The sequence below is a fragment of the Natrix helvetica genome (genome assembly GCF_964273705.1).
Source record: "Natrix helvetica genome assembly, chromosome: 7".
Classification (NCBI taxonomy): domain Eukaryota; kingdom Metazoa; phylum Chordata; class Lepidosauria; order Squamata; family Natricidae; genus Natrix; species Natrix helvetica.
In genome coordinates, this window is record NC_138558.1 from 39,175,312 (window position 1) to 39,196,274 (window position 20,963).

The following is a 20,963-nucleotide window of genomic DNA, read 5'->3' on the forward strand; positions in this document are numbered from 1 at the left end:
TGGGCCATCTGCCCAATCCAGCAATCAATCCCTTTCTGATCATATGTGTATAATCAAATGGACAACTGAACCCAAAAGACAGGCAGCTTGTGAGCTAGATGACAATATGAAGTTTGATAATCTCAACCTTAAGTGCCTTAAGGTAGCCCACACACTACTCTCAATCTAAGTTGTAGTGTAGCAGACAACTGTTGTAATATTCTTATATTTGAAATTTGCAATGACCTCATACATTTTCCTAGCAAAGGAAAAGAACACAGCAAAACTGTAACCATTATGAGAGATAGGAAAATGGGAGAGTCCCTGAACACAGAAGAGAGATTGATAGCAGCTTTGCAAAGGCTCAATTGCTTGCAAACCATCTCATATCAGGGCAAAGTTCTACTCCATGCTCTTGGAAAGAACTTTATTCCTACAGAAAGCCAAAGAAATAGCTTTCTTTATCTTTTTTGTCACTGGAAAACTGGCGTTTCTGAATCGTTTCTTCTGCAAAATAAGATAATTTGTAGGATTACTAAATAAAATCCACAGGACTGTTAGTTATTGATGGCAATGTGCAAGATTTCACTATTTAAATGTGAATGCAATCTCATAACTTTTGCACGAATTGATTAAATATTGGAATGCAGTCACTTTTTCATTTACATTTCATAAAATGTAAATAGTCAGATGCTTTCATTTATGCATCATGCTGAATTGTGTTTAGATAGAACAAGGATAATATCTGCTTATGAAAGAGTCACTGAGGAGGAATGAGAACTGCACCATTGATAGCAGGATCAATGTAAAGTAAGTAAGCTCAGTATTAAGAAGATATCATTTACAATTTACTGATAAACTGTGTGTTATCAAAACATCTGATTAAGAGGTTATAAGCATCAAGTTATTCGAGCTGAATATGGGAATTGTGAACACAAATACATAGCCAGACTCTCAAAATCTGGCTATCCTGTTCTATCCTTCTATAATCAGTCTCCTAGTCTTCTAGACATTGTAGTATCTTAAAGAGAAACAAATTTATTATGGCTCTAGATTTTGTCCAACACTTGAAAGCTGTATCATAACAAATGATATTGTCTTTACAGTGCCAAAAACACACACATCCTTTTATGTGGTGGTGGTGATTAGATTTCTTGACCAGTCAATTAAAAGCTTGGATTATCCTGGAGGTTTAGGAAAAGGTGAAACTGAAAAGCATAAACATTACTATTCCAGTATCATGGTTATCTAATCTCTTTCCTAATCTATCTCCATAACTAAATAAACATTGTGGAAAGATTAAAGGATAAAAATTCCCCAAAAGAAATTTTCCACGAATCTTTCCACTAGGTCTTCTACAAAAATGGCAGTTTAAAGCATCATGGATTAATTTCTAGATTGAATAACCTGCTGTAACCATGATGGAACCTATTGTTTAACTGAAATGTTGCATTATGTTTTCCTCATTTCCTTCGCTTATCTTCCAACTGACAATCTTTAGTTTGCAAGCTCTTTGAATGAACACCTGTACTCTAATTCTCTGAAAATGTGCTATGTAAACAGACACCATTATATTCATAATTCCACAGATTCCTGCCAGGTGGCTTCATTGCCCATGCCCTACATGATTGGAATGATCTTGCTCTTACATAATGGCAGTATCTTGTGGAATAGTAGTAGGTAGTTGTTTTGACTTTTTTCAACCTCTGAAAGATAATTTATATGCAGAAAGAGTGAACTAGAAGTTAACAGAAGTCTGAATTGGAAGAAATGGGTCTTTTAAAATCTGTCCAGATGTTTTTTCCAGTAGTATCAAAGAGCCTCCAATATTGGTAGGCAAGTGATAGTCAAAAGTGCAGCAAATGATAAAGAATGGAATTCTAAGCATGCCTGGATTGTTGTTATTTTTCACAGCGTACTTTTTTATTTTTATAACAATGGCATAATCAGGTGCAGTTGATATGTACCCAAATATAAACACTTGTTTTTTTATTGGCACTATATCTTGTATCCTTTGCTATGATAAAATAGTGCTTATAATTAAGCAAATGGGTTTAGATCCAGGGGAGCAGGACCAATTCAATGAACGTAATACATAGAACTTAATTCTATGTAAATACTTCTTTAGGCAGAGTATTACTGTAAGATAAATGAATCACAAGCTCTGAATCTCATAATGTGGTTAAGGTGATAGAAAAGAAAGCAGGAAAGGGACCGCTAGTTCTATCTCATCATGAACACCAGCTGAGAAACTTTTGGCTGCTCACTCTCCTTTGGCCAAATCCACCTTACAGGGTTATTGTTGGGGAAAAGTAGGAGATGGAGCACTGGAAGGCTATCTTGAGTTGTGCAAAGGAAGACAGAATATAAATCTAATAATAAATAATAGATAAATATCTACTTTTTCAGAGACATTATCTTCTATCCTTCATAGCATGTGGGATGGATAGGAAAATCTAGAGACTTCCTCTTTGTTGCTTTGCTCATCTCTGGCTGCTGTGCAGTACACATACACCATTCAATGGATTTCTCTATTAGTGGGCACAGGCCAAAAGAATAAAGGCAGCTGGAACAAGGAACTTGTAGTGCATTTTATTTATTACATTTTTATTCCACCTTTATTACTTTGTAGATAACTCAAGGCAAACATACTGTACATAATACTATGGGTAGTCCTCAACTTACCAGAGTTTATTTGCTGACCATTCAATGTTACTGAAAACGAATGACTGTTTTTCAGTTACAACCTTTCCAGCATCCCCATGAGCATGTGATCAAAATTCAGATGCTTGGCAGCTGACTCATACTTACGACCATTGCTGTGCTCCAAGGTCAGGCGATCCCCTTTTGCAACCTTCTGACAAGCAAAGTCAACGGGGAAGCCAGATTCACTTAATAACCGGGTTACTAACTAACCAACTGCAGTGATTCACTTAACAACCGTGGCAAGCAAGGTGGTAAAATGGGGCAAAACTCACTTACGGTAACTAATGGCTCATTTAACAACAGAAATTTTGGGCTCAGTTGTGGTCCTCCGTCAAGGGCTGCCTGTACTACAAAACAGTGCAATGGCTACTAGAGTCTGCTAGAAATATAATTTCTTTCTACCACGAACAGCAAAAAACTTCACCGCTTTCTGAAAGGGCAGCAGTTTGACCCGCTGATCTAGGCAGCCTCGTCTTACGTCAGAAAAGCCCCGCTCTGCCTCTGCGGCTCGCTTAGTAGAGCTCCCGATTTGATGCCCTCCATCGTCCCCCGGGACGGGGCTGACCGGAGCTAAGCTCCATTACCTCCGCCGAGAGTGGCGGGACTCGGTCCGTTGCCCCTTCAATCCCGCCCTTTTCTTCTCACTTGCTCGCTTCCCCGGTAATGCAGGCTGATCAAAAGCAGCGGCCGCCCTTGCTTGGACTCTTTTGCCGGGAGGCTGCTATTTTAATGTGGATTTTCTCCACACACACCCCCCCCCCCCGGTGCTTTTTTCCAATCAACCTGTGGAGAACCGATCTTGAAGACGCGATCTGGGCATCCCGAGTTTGCTAAAGGAGATCCGTTCAAGTGCGGCTGCGTGCGCGTGTCCCTGCGTGTTCCTTTTAGCGGGATCTGTGACTGGAAGCAGCTCCTGCGAGCTTCCAGCCCTTTAAGGCGATGGACTGATTTGTTACGGTTGTTTGTCCCCAACCGGAGTCGGTGAGACGCGTCTCCTTCGTTTGGCTCCCAGCCTAGGCGAAGAAAAGGGGGTGGGGATAGGGACCTAGGAGAAGAGATGCCAGGGGCGGCTGAACACCCCGATTTCGTCCCCTCCCTGGAAGGGGGGGCCTCGCGGGGCAGTTGGTGAGGGATGGCCTTCGCGGCGCCATGGAGTGGGAATTCAACTTGCTCCTCTACCTCGCGCTTTTCTTCCTCCTGCTCTTTCTGCTCGTCCTGCTTCTCTTCGGGGTCATTAAGCAGCTGAAGAATTCCGTCGCCAACGCCGGCGCCCTCCAACCCGGGCGCCCCTCTTTGAGAGAGCCTTGGGGCTTCTGCCGCGAGCAAACCTTGTGAGGCGAGGCGCCCCCGGCTGGAGTAAAACGACGAACTTAACGCCGCGACTTCCAAGGAGCAGCCACAGGTGCCTCCCGGTGGGTTGAAGTTGACCTTGGAGTTGGGATGTGTGATCCGGTAGCGACAGAATGGGTCTTTGGGGCTGGGAAATAAGTAGTTTCCAAGCCAGCTCCAGCTACAACAGCCTCAACCTGCACTTTTCAATTCAATTGGAGAGAACCTTGACAGTCTTCCTAAAAATCTTCTGGCTTTAGCTTCCAGTCTTTGATTTGAGGAAACCGCCCTAAGTAACCACAAAGTAAGTTCCTCTTAGGTTTAGGTTCCAGTCTGGCAAATTTGACTAAGGTTTAGGGTTCCTTAATGATTGGAATTCTTAAATTTGAAAAGGCTTGATAAGTCATAAATAGAAGCAATTCTACTTACAATAAAAAGAAACTTTATGTCAACTCCAGAGCCCTTCTTTAATTTCTGCATTTAAAATGGGATTTGATAACTTTTTTGGGTGGGGTGGGGAGTGTGGTCTTTAAATTCTGTATACCGTATATTGCAGAATATGCTTATACTGCATTTTCCTAAGGTACCTTTTGGTCAAAATAATATGCATAACCAGCCCTGATATGCGGTATTAAATGGTTCAAATTTCCTTAGCAAATCTTTGAAGTCTCAGGTTTACAGAGATACTGAAGTGAGTAAAAAAATACTCCAAATATCTGTTATAGAGAGAGAGAGAGAGAGAGAGAGAGAGAAAGAGAGAGAGAGAGAGAGAGAGAGTATGTATGTATGTATGTATGTATGTATGTGTATATATATATATATATATATATATATATATATATATATATATATATATATATATATATATATATATATATATATATATATATATATATATATATATATATATGCCTCACATAATTTTTGACCTTATTTTTTCTATGTTTACTAATTTAAAATCATTATGGTTGGTACTGTTCATATATATCATTTCATTTACTCTGCTCTCAGCTTAAATAGATTAATATCTGGGAATTTCATCAATATATTGGTTTATAGTTTTGCCTAGCCAGGAATTGTGCACACATATAGAGACATAAAGATGGAAAGATATTATTTTGGCTATTGGACTGCTTTTTCCCATAAGTATGCAGGAGTCTGCATTCTTGTGGGAATGGCTGGGGAATTTTGGGAGTTGAAGTCCTCAAGTCTTTAAGTTGCTAAGGTCTCGTGGAATACTGTAAAAAGAATAATTTCAGCAGACACTATAATGATTCCATTGAACCAAGATGGGACTTCAAAACTTTAAAAGTTTCAGTGGTGGCTTATACAACAAAATGGAAAAGGAACAATTAAAATGCTTTTGAGTAAATACAAACTGCTACCGGTAGTCACATTAGGTAATCACACAATACTGTGAGTTTAGTTTTGGCTTAGATCTATGTATAAGCAAGGTGCGAATCATATCATGACATGAACTTTCTTAGCACTAATAATAAAAGTGCCTTTGCTCAAACTTCTAAGCTTGGAGATCATATTAACTATCCAGTTGAACTTGATAAGCAATGGTCTTGTTTGTTCTTAACTACTCCCATAGTTATAAAATATGCTGCATAAATCCAAAGCATTATATCCCATGGAAGTGAATGAGAAACTTTAATCCTGACTAAGCCCCAAAGATTTCAGTGGGACTACCAGTATGAATGCCTTGTCCTAATTCTAATCCAATATTTTACTCCAGTCTGAGGGACTCTTATCATTCTTCCCAGTAGATCTCTTTATTCAAATGAAATTTATGAAATAGACACAAAATAGGCACTTTATAAATGTTGTTGGACAATTTGGGGTTCTAATGATTTCACATACCCTGTAAGGTTTATGCTCTATCACTGTGATGGCGACCTTGTGGCACGTGTACCCGAATTGGTGCGTGGAACCATGTCGCCTGGCATGCCCGGTGTTGCCCGTTCCTGTTCTAGGTTTGTGATGCGCATGTGTGCGCGACGATCAGCTGGCCTTCTTGCATGCAGCAGTGCTGGAAACTGGAAAAGCTGGTCTTCCATTTTCTGGCATGAACATGCATGCTGGCCAGCTGATTGCCAGTAATCGGAAGACTAGCGCAGAAGCCAAAAGTTAATTTTCCAGCATACTCATGCCCCCTGGGAAGCTCATCTCCTGGGTTGTCTGCCAGATGTGCGCACACATGCTCCCTTTTCGGCACTTGGTGCCAAAAAGTTCACCATCACGGGTCTAGACTGTAGATCTGTGATGGTGAACCTATGGCATGCATGCCACAGGTGGCACGCAGAGACCTCTCTGCGGGCACACGAACCATTGCCCCAGCTCAGCTCCACTGCGCATTCGGGCATGCCTCCCACCAGCCAGCTGGTTATCAGGTCTCTGCCACACATGTGCAGGGGGCTGGGTGCATGTGGGAGATGCACATGCATGTGCGGTTGCGCGTGCATTGCATTATGGGTTTACACCCTGGAAGCAGCTGATGTATTAAGGCAGGACCCCACCTCCCACTGTGTGTATCCTTTTCCTTCCTCCCCATTTTTTAAATTGCAAATTATTACTATTATTATGAGTATTAATTGCTTCAATGTTTCATTAGCTTTTAATGCTTGTAAGCCATGCAGAATCACCTCTATGTGAGACGGGCAGCAAACAAGTCTAATTGAGTAAGTAACAAGATAAAGAAATAAACAAACAAATAAAAGATTACATACTACATAGTACTTTGAAAATACAGAGGGAATATTAATGGATGAATTCATAATGTCTTTTTTGTTTTGACTATTATTATTTCAATTTTATTTTGTAAGCCAGCTTCAAGATAATGTTAGCAGTACAAGCCAAGATACAGATTTTAAATAATTAAATTCACTCCATTTCATCTTAACTTAATGTAAATAAAATTAACTAATATCTTGCTTTTTAAAAAAAGTCATCATTTTTTGAGATCCCTTTAATTTAATTATCAATTAATCAAGCAAGCCATCATTCTACTTATTATCCCTTGCAATTTACACTGTTTTTATTATTTCCCAGCATTTGGTCAATATTTTTCTAGTCATTAGTAGCTGTTAATGATAAGTAGCAGCCCTTACTGTGAGGACATTAGAGCTAAACAGACAACCAAGTGAAACTTTTTTTTTTTTGCAATTTTTGCTTAGAGCTGAAATCACCTATTATCTCATTTACCATAAACCAACACTGATCTTTTGTTATCATTGTTTGCTTGCATTGTTTGCCAGATTATTGATACATTCATTCACTTTTTGAAAAAGGTCTCTGGTTGCAAAACTATATTTGTTATTTCATGTAGCCGGCAAAATAGCTGCCATCCTAATCACCCCAAAGAATATTCTTCCAAATCAATCATCATATGTTCCTTTGGTCCCTTTATCAAATCAGAAGTTATTTCACCTGCCATACTGGTAGGCATTATTCAACAGTTGCTCTTTTAATATTTTTTTAAAAGGATTTATATTGTTATTGATGGATACAAATTATTACATTAACTCATTTTATTGGAAATTTACCATACTTACTGTATATACTGTGTTTCCCCGAAAATAAGATTTCTGATTCTAAGATGGTCTGATTTCCTTTTGACCTCCAAAATAAGCGCTTGGCCTTATTTTTGGAGAAGTCTTTCTTTTTTTGAGGTGCAGGAGGCGGCGAGTATAGTCACCTCATGGCTGCTGGTATTGAAGTAGGAAAAGGGAAGAACACAGGCCAAGCACTTCAGTGTAGGAAGGAGTTTATTATGCATAGGTTCAAACGTCACAAAATAGGACAATGTGTTTGAACCCCGAAGGGTTGACAAAAGCAGGGTTATATACCCCAAATTACGTGTATATTAACTGGGTGTTACATTTGTCCTAAGAGGAACTGGAAAATGCTTCATACAGATATTTGGTTACAGTTAATGACAGAAAAGAGAGTTACAGGCATATCAAGAATTGTGCAGACCTTATCATATTCTAACTATTGCATTTGGGGAAGAAAGCAGGAGTGAACAACAGGATACATCCGTTTGGGTCAGTGTCGTCTGCTATAGATAAAAATACCATATGTCATCTCAGCAAACCCCTTCCCGGCAGAAGGAGGAACTATAGTCTTGACCAGGATTTTACGGGCCTTTAGTATTGCAGCTTGGCTTTTATGCCTGAACCAAAGTTATAGCCCATCTCAGTATGTTGCAATGTTTTCAGGGGAGGACTTATTTTAGCACATGCGCTTAGAAGCCCAATTGGGGAGGTCTTATTTTCAAGGAAACAGGGTAATTTGACCTTAGTTTATTTGTTGCCCTTAAAATACATAATATAACCCACACACAGATATACATACATACATACATACATACATACATACATACATACATACATGTGATCTACAATCCATAGATATAAAATGCTAATTAAAGAGCTCTTCTGAGATTCTCCTTAACAGTATCTACTTAGTAAATAGAAACATAATATTTTTAATGAGGGAGGGAGGGAGGGAAGGAAGGAGGGAAGGAAGGAAGGAGAGCAGTTGGGGTGGGGGAGAACGTACATATTCCATATCTTTTAATGTGGAAGCAGATTATAGTTCAAGTTGGAGATCCTAGGTAAGTAAATAGGCATTAGCCTAAAAAAACATTACAATTAACAGCTAAATAATAATCAATTCTCTTTTATTTTCATATCCCATCCATTAATTGTTAGTCCTTGTGAAAACAAGACTAAACATTAAGGTCCTTGGTGCAATCCCACAACTCTGTATATAAATATGTTGTATGTTATTCCTGCATGAATTTTACACTGGAGTTTCACATGGGTTTCATTTTTGGTTAATAGCCTTGTAGATCTAAACTGGTTACATTCTCAAATTTACACAAATACTTCAGAAAATGTTTAATAAAACTTGGTTACAATCATCCAGTGGTTACAAATGTTAAAGCCTTATGGTTTGGACTTGTCTTATTATTTTTGCAAATTAGGCCAACATCAATATGATTGAGAATATATCCCAGGAACATTCTCCATCTGTTAATGATACAAATGATCTTCATTCAAAAACTCAATGTCTTTGAGATGAGATAAACAATAATTCCTTGATGAATGTAACACTTATTCAAGCCAACCATTAAAACCAAGTCTACCATATGTAGAGATAAGGTAGTTTTTACTGTTGGTAGCATTGACCATCCATCAACAATTACCGTATTTTTCGGAGTATAAGACCCACCTTTTTCCCTCAAAAAAGAGGCTGAAAATCTGGGTGCGTCTTATACACCGAATACAATATTTTTTGCCTCCAGAAACCACACCCCTTCACCAAAATGGCCGTGCATAGCTTGTAGGAGGCTTTCAGAGAGCTCCTGGGGGCTGGGGAGGGCAGAAATGAGCAAAAAATGGCCCAATTTTTGCTCAATTTTGCCCCCCACCCCAGGAGCACTCTACAAACCATCTAAGGACTATTCATGCCCTTTTTTTGGAAAAAAAACCAGGCCCATTTTTGTGAAAAACGAGCTGTTTTTGGAAGGTTTGCAGAGTGCAAAAACTTTTTTTTTTAATTTGCCTCTTCGAAACCTTGGTGCGTCTTATGCTCCGATGCTTATACTCTGAAAAATACGGTAAGTGAGATTCTAACAATAAGAGGGATGATGCAATATAATCACATAGGACAGGGGTCTCCAACTTTGGCAACTTTAAGCCTGGACGAAATAAAATAACTATAAGTACAAAGGAACAACAATGCTATCCTACCTAATAAATCAAAACAGTTAATTAAAACCAAAAGTTTTAATAGTTTAAAGGCAAAGCCAGGTATCATTAAAACATCAGTGCCAAACCAATGAAAAGAAAGCCTGTAGACATTGCTAAAAAAGCATTAAGAGTTGTTAACCTAATTTTGGAAAGCGTCCTCTTTAGTAACATTATACAGTTAATTAGGACATACAAAACCTTTGCCAGACCAATTCTCAAATACAGCTTGTGTGCCTAGAATCCACACTGTATATTGGATATTAATACGATTGAGCGGGTCCAGAGGTACTTCACAAGAAGTGTACTCCACTCCTCTATTCACATAGAATTTCCTATGCCACCAGGCTTGAAATTTTGGGTCTGGAGTCTGGACAATCGGGAACTGCGCCACCTGCAGTCTGATCTAAGCACTGTGCACAAAATTGTCTGTTACAGCATCTTGCCTGTTGATGACTTCTTCAGCTTCAACGTCACTAATACTCGGGCAAATAATAGCTACAAATTCAAAGTAAACCGCTCCAAACTCGATTACGGAAAATACGACTTCAGAAACAGAGTGGTCAATACCTTGAATGCTCTATCTGACTCTGTTGTTACATCCTCAATCTCCCAGAGCTTCAACCTTAAACTATCCACCGTGGACCTCGCCCGATTCCTAAGAGGTCCATAAAGGGGGCGTGCATAAGCGCACCAGCGTGCCTTCCGTCCCTGTCCTACTGTCCCCATTTATTTGTACTCGTTTCCTTTGTTCATGTCCATGTTTATACTTACACCTGTTATCTTGTACACATTTGACAAACTAAATAAAATAAATAAATAAAACGTACAGATTTCTTCCCTTTACCATGAAACTTGATAGAGCAGTGATGGCGAATCTTTGTGGCACCAAGGGCCAAAAAGGGAGCATGCACGATGGGCACAGAGTGCCAAAAAGGGAGCACTTAGGTGCGTGCACCTGTTTTGTGTGCACACACATGCTTGTCTGAGCCACAACCAGGAAGAGGAACTGCCCAGGGGGGCATGCACACGCTGGAAAATGAACTTCTGATTTCCGGCAGGTGCATGCACACCAGCCAGCAAGTCTTCCAGTTACTGCTGCGTATGCGCACATGCCAATGAAGCTGGCTAGTGCGCGTGCTTAAGCCGGAAATGGAAGACCAGCCTTTGGGGTTTCTGGCACTGCCACACACGCAAAGGCTGGGTAATCATTGTGTGTGCATGCACACCAGAAACCCCAAAAAAGAACAGGCGACACCGTGTGTGACAGGTGACATGGTTCTGCATGCCACTTCGGACACATATGCCATCGGTTCGCCATCATGGGTATATGGAATGCAATTTAATCTGGCTTCAGTATAATGTATTATACCAGTCTTCTCCAAACCATCAAATAATTTTCTGAAGACAGAGACACTTGGTTCAACACTTCTAGCGCCTTCCCTATTAATAGGTGAAGCCAAATTCAAGGCTGCCAAATGTTATCAAGTCTGCCAGATGTTGTTATCAACTCTGAATACAATTTAGGTATTGGAGGCGAGAGACAATTTTTCACTTCTTCTCTTTATTTAGCAACTGGAGTATGGTACGCTTGGTGCCTGTACTGATGTAATTTGCCTAGTTTTATCTATCTGCTAATTTACACAAGATATAATGTTAGTGCTTTTGCTTATGTGGGATTATTTTTTCTTTGTAGATGGATCTCTGAAAGCTGGGCCATTTTGTCCTTGAAACAAGCAAACCAAAATATAATGAGCCTGATTTTTTTGGGAGGGGGGAGGGGGAACAAAAAAGACAACCTGGTTAAAAAGATAGCTGTTTTGGAGAGTAGGCAAGTGATGGAATAATGGTTGTGGAACGAGATGAATATGACTGTAATAAACAATATCAATTAAAATTTACATATAAATAAAAGTCAACTCCATCACCTACAAATCTGATTAGTTTCTCCTTTGGGATATAACCGTAACAGCGCCTGAATGGCAGATATTGTTTAGAGTGGTAAACAAGAATGAAATTTCAGATAGCAAGGTCTTTTATTCATTCATGTCCTTCCTTTGCTTCTATAAATAAAATCTGTACTCACTTGTGATTTGTGTACTTACCTTTCTGCAAACTCTGAAATAAGAACAACTAGATTAAAAAGCACTGATCTTTATCACTAATAAAGAGAACAGAATGTTTTATTTAGCCGTTATTCCAAAAAATCCATTAAGCTTTTAAAAAACACTGTGCAGAGCTTTCAATGCTTGTTCAATTTGAACTTCATAATTGCACCGTTACATAGCTGTGCTGTTAGTGACAATAATAATGGTAATCTCTTGGAGAAAAAGTATCTTTTTATCAAATTCAAGAGTAGCCTTTTTCTGCTGGGAAGTTATGGAAAGATATCCAATCCCATATTATGTTGGGGATGGGATATCTTTCCATAATATCCCATATTATATTGGGGAGAGGCACTCAAGAATGAATTTAAGAGTTGTGAATGGGATGGAACATCTGTGAATGGAATAAAAAATTTGATATATCAAATGTACCCCTTTTATTTAACAGCTTTTATGATAATCTATTAAACTCAAATGAAAAATTGCCACTGCATTATATGGAAGTGGGGATATATCCTGGGTTTGTAAGGTGCATTAATGCAATGTTTTACATAATAATGTAAAGTGCATTATTGCCATGTTTTACACAATCTTGTAAAATGTTCAATTTATTTTATTTACAGATTATTTTGTCTGACATTTGCTTTGCTTTGGCAAATGTCATATATAACATGCAAGAATTAATAGATAGTTATTCTATGTGAATCTGTTGATCTACTATGAATATGCTTCACTGTTTAAAAACAGAAAAGATCACTTCTAAAAGTGCTAGAATATATCCAACCAGTGGATTAGGAAGTCTATTTTTAAAATAGCGTTTCCTGATGAAAGAATATAGTCTTATGATTTTGGAAAGAAATTAGAAAATTTTGGAAAAAATAACTTGATTACAATTAAGAAAGATAAACCACATTATTTAACACAGGGATTGCTCAAATGTTTCATATTGTTGCAAATACAAAATATTTATGAAGTGTGAATACAAAGAATGAATGAAATATAATCAATCTATAGCAGCAATAAGATAAAATATTGGAAAGAAACTTCAATAAATTTTAGGTGAATGAATTTTCTTTGTACTCGTAATTAAATGTATTCGTAGTAATTAAAGAAACACAAATTCAGTGGTGCTAAAACTTCAGGGTTTCTTGTCTTTATACAAAAAAAGAAATAACAATACAAACAAAGTATTTTAAACAAAAGATAGTTTGCATACATAGATATCGTTCTTCTCTCATTTGAGTAAAACATTTCTATGATGTTAAGGGGAGATATAAATAATTTAAGCATCCTTACTCTTCTCTCTAAAACAAAATGTATACTAAATGAAGATAGTCTATTTTATTACTTAATAAAAAATGACCAACACTCATTGAAACTATTTTTCACTGTCTGCAAATCTCTTTTTGGCCAAAATGGTAATATCTGTGAATGGCAAAATAGGTATGGGAAAATGATGTCAGCATGAAAATGCTGCTATTTGGAACTTACTGTTTAATATATGATGCAAGTTATTTCACACCACAAATGTCATTATTTATTAAAATGTATGTTGCCATGTAATTGCCCCAATTTTAATTATCTTAGCAACTCTTTCTGTGGTTATTTGCAATTGTGAATATCACAGGTACAGCATGTCCTTTTTCTGTATGGAGGTACTTGATGTAACAATGTTATCCCATTTCTAAATCCTTGCTTATCTTGGTTGATTTCAGAAAAGCTAAGGACAGTTGGACATGATTAGTATTGTAATGATGTACTATCATAAAATCTTCAAACTCAAGACTAGACTTGGAAGGAGAAAAATTATCCCTGAAGAATGCAATGACAATTGACTTCTGTATTGTTCCAAGCAAATAACATTACTACTAAGTATTACCAGCTAACTATATTGAACATTGCTTCACACAATACAGTACTCGCGTTATACTTATTGATTAGTTAATAAAAGACAAAGTTTAAAACAAGGAACAGCTCCACTATGGCATAGATTTGGTCTTCATGCTACTTTCATTGATTCACAAAAGGCTTTTTAATTCTACTTCTAGGGTGAGCTTGTGGAGAAAATTGGGAGCCCCTCCGTCAGCTGACAACTATTGTAGTTGATCATGATGCTGCACACAAATAGCTACTGTATGTGCAGATTATACGTGCTACTACTGGAGGTCTCTGGCAATTACTTTCATGTAGGGCAGAGAGGGGTAACATTTTTTGGCTTGGGTGCCAAAACCATGTGTGTGCGCGATAGCACATGTGCGTATGCCCACACCCATAATTTAATCCCCCCACATGCTTCCCATGCATGTGTGCATGATCCCCCCATCCCCCCACGCATACGCACATAACCCCCACCCCCACCCCGTTTTGGGCCTAGCAGGCCTCACTGAATCCTCCGGAGGCCGGAAAAGCCCTTAGGTAGGCCCAGTAGGCCTGTTTTTCATCTTCCCCAGGCTTCGGAGGCTTTTCTGAAGCCTGGGGAGGGTGAAAACGGACTCCACTGGCCACCCAGAGGCCCTTCAAAGGCTGAAAATCAGGTGCCAGAGTGCGCATGTGCGTTGCAGCTGACCTAAGTCAATGGCTCATGTACCCTCAGAGATGGCTCCGCATGCCACCTGTGGCATCGTGTCATAGGTTCGCCATCATGGATGTAAGGTGTCAAGCTACAACATATTCTATCAAAAAAACATCTAACTCAATTTAGGTAATAATTCCATCTTATCTACTAGCATATGCCATTTGGAATATTTGAGGGAAGATATAGCAATATCTCACCTTTGTTTATATTTCTGAATGGATAAACCATTGAAACAACTGCCTATGATTATTGTGCTATTCTTTTTATACCATCTGGCATTCTGAACTAATAATTACCCTTTCACTGCCCTGCCCTGTAAAGCAAACATTTTATTTTCTATTCTTGAATAGGTCTACTAGTATCTCCAAAAAGTAGCCAGATTCGGTGTAATGGGTATTGCCACCAATATGTACTGTGGCAAGCTTAGTACAGTGATGGGTAACTAAGAGCAGAAAGTACGCTCTGGGAAATTCCGTACTGCAGCCTGAGTTGCTAGTCTCTCTTGTGCTCCCCCCGCTTTGTAAAGCAACTTTTAGAAATTCCACTTTTGACTGTGGTGGGTTGGCAAAGGGTGGTGGTCACTCAGAACTATGGCCACTGCAGGATTTGATGGGTCATTCTCCAGTTATTTGCTCACCAATGTAGAGAAAGTGTCAGGCGTGCCTCCTTCAGTAACCAAGAAAGAAATCTCCCAAATCCATTGTTTGAGGAATTAAAAGTACTTTTACTGGTTATGAATAGATAGCAGCGAAGTAAAGCAAGGCCTGAGTCAAAAAAGCACGAAATCATACATATCAAACATTTGCCCAGCTGCCTCCCTCCAACAACCCACACTCCATTGCCCAATCTGCAACTCCCTTAGGTGTCATGTGGGTTGCATCTCCAAGAAGCATCATCAGGTTGGTATGCAGGACCATTGGCCTTGACCAGGTCCAAACATCGGCCATCAGCTTGCTCAGAAGATGGTGAGAACAAAAATCCCTTTTTGACTATCACTCCTGTACCAATTACCCCAGCCCAAATACCATGCCCCACTCCCCATTTCCATGGCAGCTGAAAGCAAGCAAGCGAAGCAGAGGCTGACAGAAAGGCAATGAGGGGGCCCTTGGTGCTCTCTGACCTTGTTTATTTTCTTGCAAAAGTTCATTATCCTAACTAGGTAACATCATCAGTTCTAGTGACTCCTTACCAGCACAGATGATATCTAGTTAGGGTAATGAGACGTCTGCAAGAAAACAAATACGGAGAGCACCAAGAACCTCTCATTTCAACCCTGAGCTACAAATAATCTTTTTTAAATAAAGTAAACCTTGCTGGCTGGCTCTTGTGCGAACCAGCCTGCCAGGGATCGCCATTGAGGTATTGTTCTTCCTCCACTTATCTAGGCTATTGCCATTGCCTTCCCAGTTGTTTGAATGCATAGAAATAGAATGCATTGAATTACTCATTGTTCTGCAAATTATTTTTGATAGTAACAGTGGCCTTTCCCTCCCTCTGTGGTATGATCCTGGCTCTGCCCTCTCAGTGATGAAATCAACAGAGGATAAGGTTGTTCTTTCTTTTTTCTCTCTCCCTTCTGTAGGTGCATGAAAACTTTGTAGCAAGGAGGGGTATCATAGAAACAAAATAGCAGCATCCCTCTTGCCATTTGAAGATGTAAAAGAAAAGGAAAAAGAAGGGAAGAAAATGAAAGCTCTGTAGTACTCTGGACAGAGAACCATGCTTCATCCAGCTTGGGTGGAATCCAAAAGGGTGCCCACTAGCAGGTACAAGGACTGAATGAAGCATGCCTTTCAAGTGGTGAGGATAGGTCGTTGTCTTAACAGCCCATTGTTAAATCAACAACAAGATTATGCGGGAAATGACAGCTGTCAACCAGCAGAGAACATAGCAGCCTGGCAGCCCAGGATGAAATGATTGCACAGGGCAGTGACCAGTCCTTGAGAGAAAGGGGCCTGGCAGTCACTGCAGCCAAGTGAATTGCATCTGTCAGTTTGGAATCAGGCTTTGAAGGCCATCCAGTGTAAAGGACTCAACACAGTAACACAGATAGAAAAATAATAGTTTTGAATGAAAGTTGGAAAGTTTTGTGGGGGGAGAATGAGGGGGGGGGAAACAGGGAACTGGGAGGACTTTATCTGTTCCTGCACTCAGGATGGGGAAGGTGGTAATGCCAAGGAATACCATGGTGCGTTTCAAGGTGTTGATTATCATCTTCAAAGCGCTCCATGGCACAGGACCTAGTTATTTGCGGGATCGTATCCTGCCCCACACATCCCTTCGGCCGATTCGCTCACACAGAGAGGGCCAGTGCAGCCCGCGCAGGAGAGGTGTTACGTGGGAGTATCTAACGACTCCCGAAACTGCCCGCGCGGCCGCATTCTGAACCAACTGCAGTCTTCGGGTGCATCTCAAGGGGAGCCCCATGTAGAGAGCGTTGCAGTAGTCTAGCCGGGACGTCACAAGCGCATGGGTGACTGTGTGAAGAGCGTTCCGGTCCAAGAGGGGACGCAATTGGCGCACCAGGCGAACCTGGTGAAACGCCCCCCTTGCCGCGGCTGTCACATGGTCGTCCATTGACAGCTGGGCATCTAGGAGGACGCCCAAATTGCGTACCCAATCCACGGGGGCCAGATGTTCGCCCCCAATGGCCAGTGATGGAATCAGCTGGTTGAACCGGGGTGCCGGTAGCCACAGCCACTCAGTCTTGGACGGGTTGAGCTTGAGTCTGTTACTTCCCATCCAGATCCGTATGGCTTCCAGACACCGGGACATCACTTCGACGGCATCGTTGGGGTGGTTTGGGGTAGAAATGTACAGCTGGGTGTCATCCGCGTACAGATGGTAATCTACCCCGAACCCACGAATGATCTCGCCCAGCGGCTTCATATATGCATTGAACAGGAGAGGCGAGAGGACCAACCCTTGTGGCACCCCCCCAAGTGAGAGGCCTCGAGGTCGACCTCTGCCCCCCTGCCAATACAAATTGCACTCGGCCATAGATGTAGGAGGAGAACCACCGCAAAACGGTGCCCCTCACCCCCAGCCCCTCCAGTCGATGCAATAGGATACCATGGTATCAAAAGCCGCCAAGAGGTCTAATAGGACCAGGATGGAGGAGCAACCCCCATCTCTGGCCCTCCAGAGATCATCCACCAACGCGACCAATGCCGTCTCCATGCTGTGACTGGGCCGGAAATCGGACTGGCGTGGGTCCAGATAATCAGTTTCCTCCAAGTGGCGTGGAAACTGTTGTGCCACCACACTCTCTACAACCTTCGCCAGAAAGGAAAGGTTGGAGACGGGATGGTAGTTGGCTAACAAAGCTGGGTCCAGGGAAGGCTTCTTGAGGAGGGGCCTCACCACCGCCTCTTTCAGGACGGCCGGCAAGAACCCCTCACTCAAAGAAGTGTTGACTAACTCCTGGAGCCAGCCTCGTGTGACCTCCCAGGATGCCAGTACAAGCTAGGAGGGACACGGGTCCAGTGAGCATGTGGTGGCTCGCAGTCGCCTACGCAACCTGTCCATATCGTCGGAAGTAACAGAGTCAAACTCCTCCCAGAGTGGGACCTCAAGACCCACCTCCGACGTCCCCTCCAGACCACTAGTAGGGACCAACTCGCTTCGAATCTGAGCGATTTTGTCCTGCAGATACTCCCCAAATTCTTCTGCTCTACCCTGCAAAGGGGCTTCCCGTGGCCTCTGTTGAAGGAGGGAGCGGGTTACCCCAAACAGGCCGGCAGGGCGGTTATCTGCGGATGCAATAAGAGTGGCACAAAACTGACGCTTGGCCACTCTTAACGCCACAAGGTAAGACCGTAAATGGGCTCTCACCTGTGTTCGGTCAGATTCAGAGCGTGATGATCTCCATCTGCTCTCTAGTCGTCTCTTGCGGCGCTTCATCACCCTCAGCTCCTCGGTGAACCAAGGGGCCTGGGTGGTTCGCTGCCGCAAGAGAGGCCGCAAAGGCGCAACCTGGTCCAAGGCCCCAGCGGCCGCACTGTTCCATGCAGCCACTAGGTCCTCCATCCGGGTGCGGGTCAGGGCTACAGGAAATGGCCCAAGCTCTGTCTGGAACCTATCAGGTTCCATCAGGTGCCTGGGGCGGAACCATCTTGGACATTCCGGTTCCGCCTCCCCGCGGTGGGGAGTAGCGGCTGGAAAGTCGAAGAAGGTATTAATGCATCTCCTTAAGAAACTGTTTAAAGATTTAACTCTACTGTTCAATTCTTGCATGGTATCCTATCTTTTGTTTTTGGGAGGTTGTTGAGAAGTTCGTTGGCAGAATGAACAACCTCTGATGGAAACTGATCAAGGAGAGATTCAATCTAGAAATAAGGAGAAATTTTCTGACAGTGAGAACAATCAACCAACAGAAGTTGCCTTCAGAAGCTGTGGGAGCTTCATCACTGGAGGCTTTGAAGAAGAGATTGGACTGCCATTTGTCAGAAATGGTAAAGGGTCTCCTGCTTGGGCAGGGGGGATGGACTAGATAACCTATAAGGTCCCTTCCAACTGTTAGTCTCTTATATTACATTTGTTTTAAATAGTGTTAAATGGTAAGAAAAAATATACATACATTTACATACATACATAAGGGAAAAAAGAAGGAAAGGGCTAAAGGGCAAAATATAGGAAAGGCATGTGAAACCATGACTATGTGCAAGCATCTGGAAAACCAGGAAAAGAATGGGGAGTAACAAGAAGGTAACAGTCCCCAAAAGGAGAAGGAGAACACTGATAGACACACTCGCACTAGTTTAAGATGAATGGGATGATCAAGAATTGGGCTAAGGGCTAGTTAGGGTCCCCACTCCGCCCTGAGCACCAGCCTGGCCCCTTTGCCAACACACCTTTATTTAGACTGTTTTAAAAGTTGTTTTCCCAGTGTGGCTGGGAGCAGCACAGAACTTCAGCTGTCGTTTGGAATTTCCCTTGGTTCTATCTTAGAGATTTAAAGAGTATTTAAGTTCATTCATCTTAGTTTCTGCAGCACATGGATTTTTCTGTTTTGTCTTATCAGAAAGGTCACAAAGAAGTCCCAAGGTTATATGATCTTTAACAAACTTAAGGTCAGTTCTTCTTACGTTGTCTTAAATTTCATTACAGGGCTTACATTCATCATTTTTATTTTAAAATGGCAATTTTAAAAACTCTGGTTGCAGGGTTTTTTTTTGCACACATAAAATCTCTTTTTTTAATTTATGAATTTCATTTCTGAAATGGTGCAGAAAAATCACACAATTCATTTGGTCTTAATGGGTAACTTCCAAGAGGATGGAACAAATGGAGACCATCACTTGGAACAGTTTGCGTATTTTTGCAGATTATAAAGTTACTGTGATCCACCAGACAGAAAATTTAACTCCACACAAACCCGGTAAAATTATGATGTTTAATTATTTATGACTAATAACTAAAACAGTCAAAATTCAATGCAACCGCCTCACTCTATTCAAAGAGTGAGCTTGCCCTGTTGGGACATATTTGCATAGGCAAGTCCTTTCTTCTTTTATACCCATTTACTAGGAAGTGCATCTCTTTGAATTCTCAACTTTGCTAATACCAGGTTTCATTATTTGTATCTGGAAATATTATGTGGATCCAGCCAGACAGATGTAGTCTAATGTGTGAAACAGTGGGGATGTGATTTTTACCACGATGAAACAAAGAATGCCTGTTGGGCGACTGAGGCCCCTGAATAGAGACTTTGATCACAGGATAGTAATAACCATCCTACTACAACTGTCCTTTGTTATTATAATCGTTCAGCAAGCGGTGCGTTCGTCTGAGTGTAAAGCAACAGTTCCGCATAGGACCAATAATGTTCCAGAAAGAGCTTCCTCTCATGCATATTAAGTCCCTGACTTTCGAAATATTTTAAGCCGGGAGGAAAAGGAAAGAGACACTCAACCGCACCCAGGGCCCGCCGAGTAGCAGAGTAATCCGGGGTGGGGCCCCAGGCAGGAAGACCACGATCGATTCCAACGGGGAACCGCAGGGGGAAATTGAGCGCTGGGTGTGGCAGGCCGCGAGAGCGACGCGCACTTTCTCCGGCTCTGTCCATTTCTCTTGCTTCCCGAAAGGCCATCGCATCTCGCAGCTTCGCCCCCTCATTTTAAAGGCTACGGTGCGTATCGGCTGCTTTTCGAGCGGGGAGGTAAAACAGAGGCTAGAAAGTAGCGAAAGATCCAGCGGAGGGAGCCATTGCCGAACGCTCTTAATTGCTCCACGTATCAGGTCTTTGTATCTCGGAGGCCTCGGCTGAACCCAGCCTGGAGCAACTGGAAACGTCACAGGAGAAAATGCTCGGGCGGTTTCCTGTGGCCGAAAGTTGAGGTTCAGCAGAGACCCGCTCCTCCGCCGCCCCCCCCCCCCCCGATTTGGAGTGGGTGCCTATTGGGATACTCCGACATAGGAGCTGCTCGGAGGAAACGAAAGAAAGCGGTCGGGTTTATTTGCTTGTTTCTTGAGTAGCGGTTCTTGTTGGCCGCTCTTTCTTTCTTTTGA

General features: G+C 41.5%; 1 protein-coding gene across 1 annotated transcript; it reads left to right on the top strand.

The window, feature by feature from the left end:
* The first annotated feature begins 3,597 nt into the window (after window positions 1-3,597).
* SMIM43 (small integral membrane protein 43) lies at window positions 3,598-20,218 on the top strand. The gene is made up of 4 exons (XM_081959913.1): window positions 3,598-4,318; window positions 16,036-16,219; window positions 19,477-19,525; window positions 20,076-20,218. Exon 1 carries the CDS (start codon window positions 3,835-3,837, stop codon window positions 4,018-4,020), a length of 186 nt encoding a protein of 61 aa, XP_081816039.1. The 5' UTR covers window positions 3,598-3,834; the 3' UTR covers window positions 4,021-4,318; window positions 16,036-16,219; window positions 19,477-19,525; window positions 20,076-20,218.
* The last annotated feature ends 745 nt before the right edge of the window (window positions 20,219-20,963 follow it).

Excerpts from the sequence above, each read along its gene's own strand:
- SMIM43 (XM_081959913.1), top strand. The coding sequence starts at position 3,835 with ATGGAGTGGGAATTCAACTTGCTCCTCTACCTCGCGCTTTTCTTCCTC.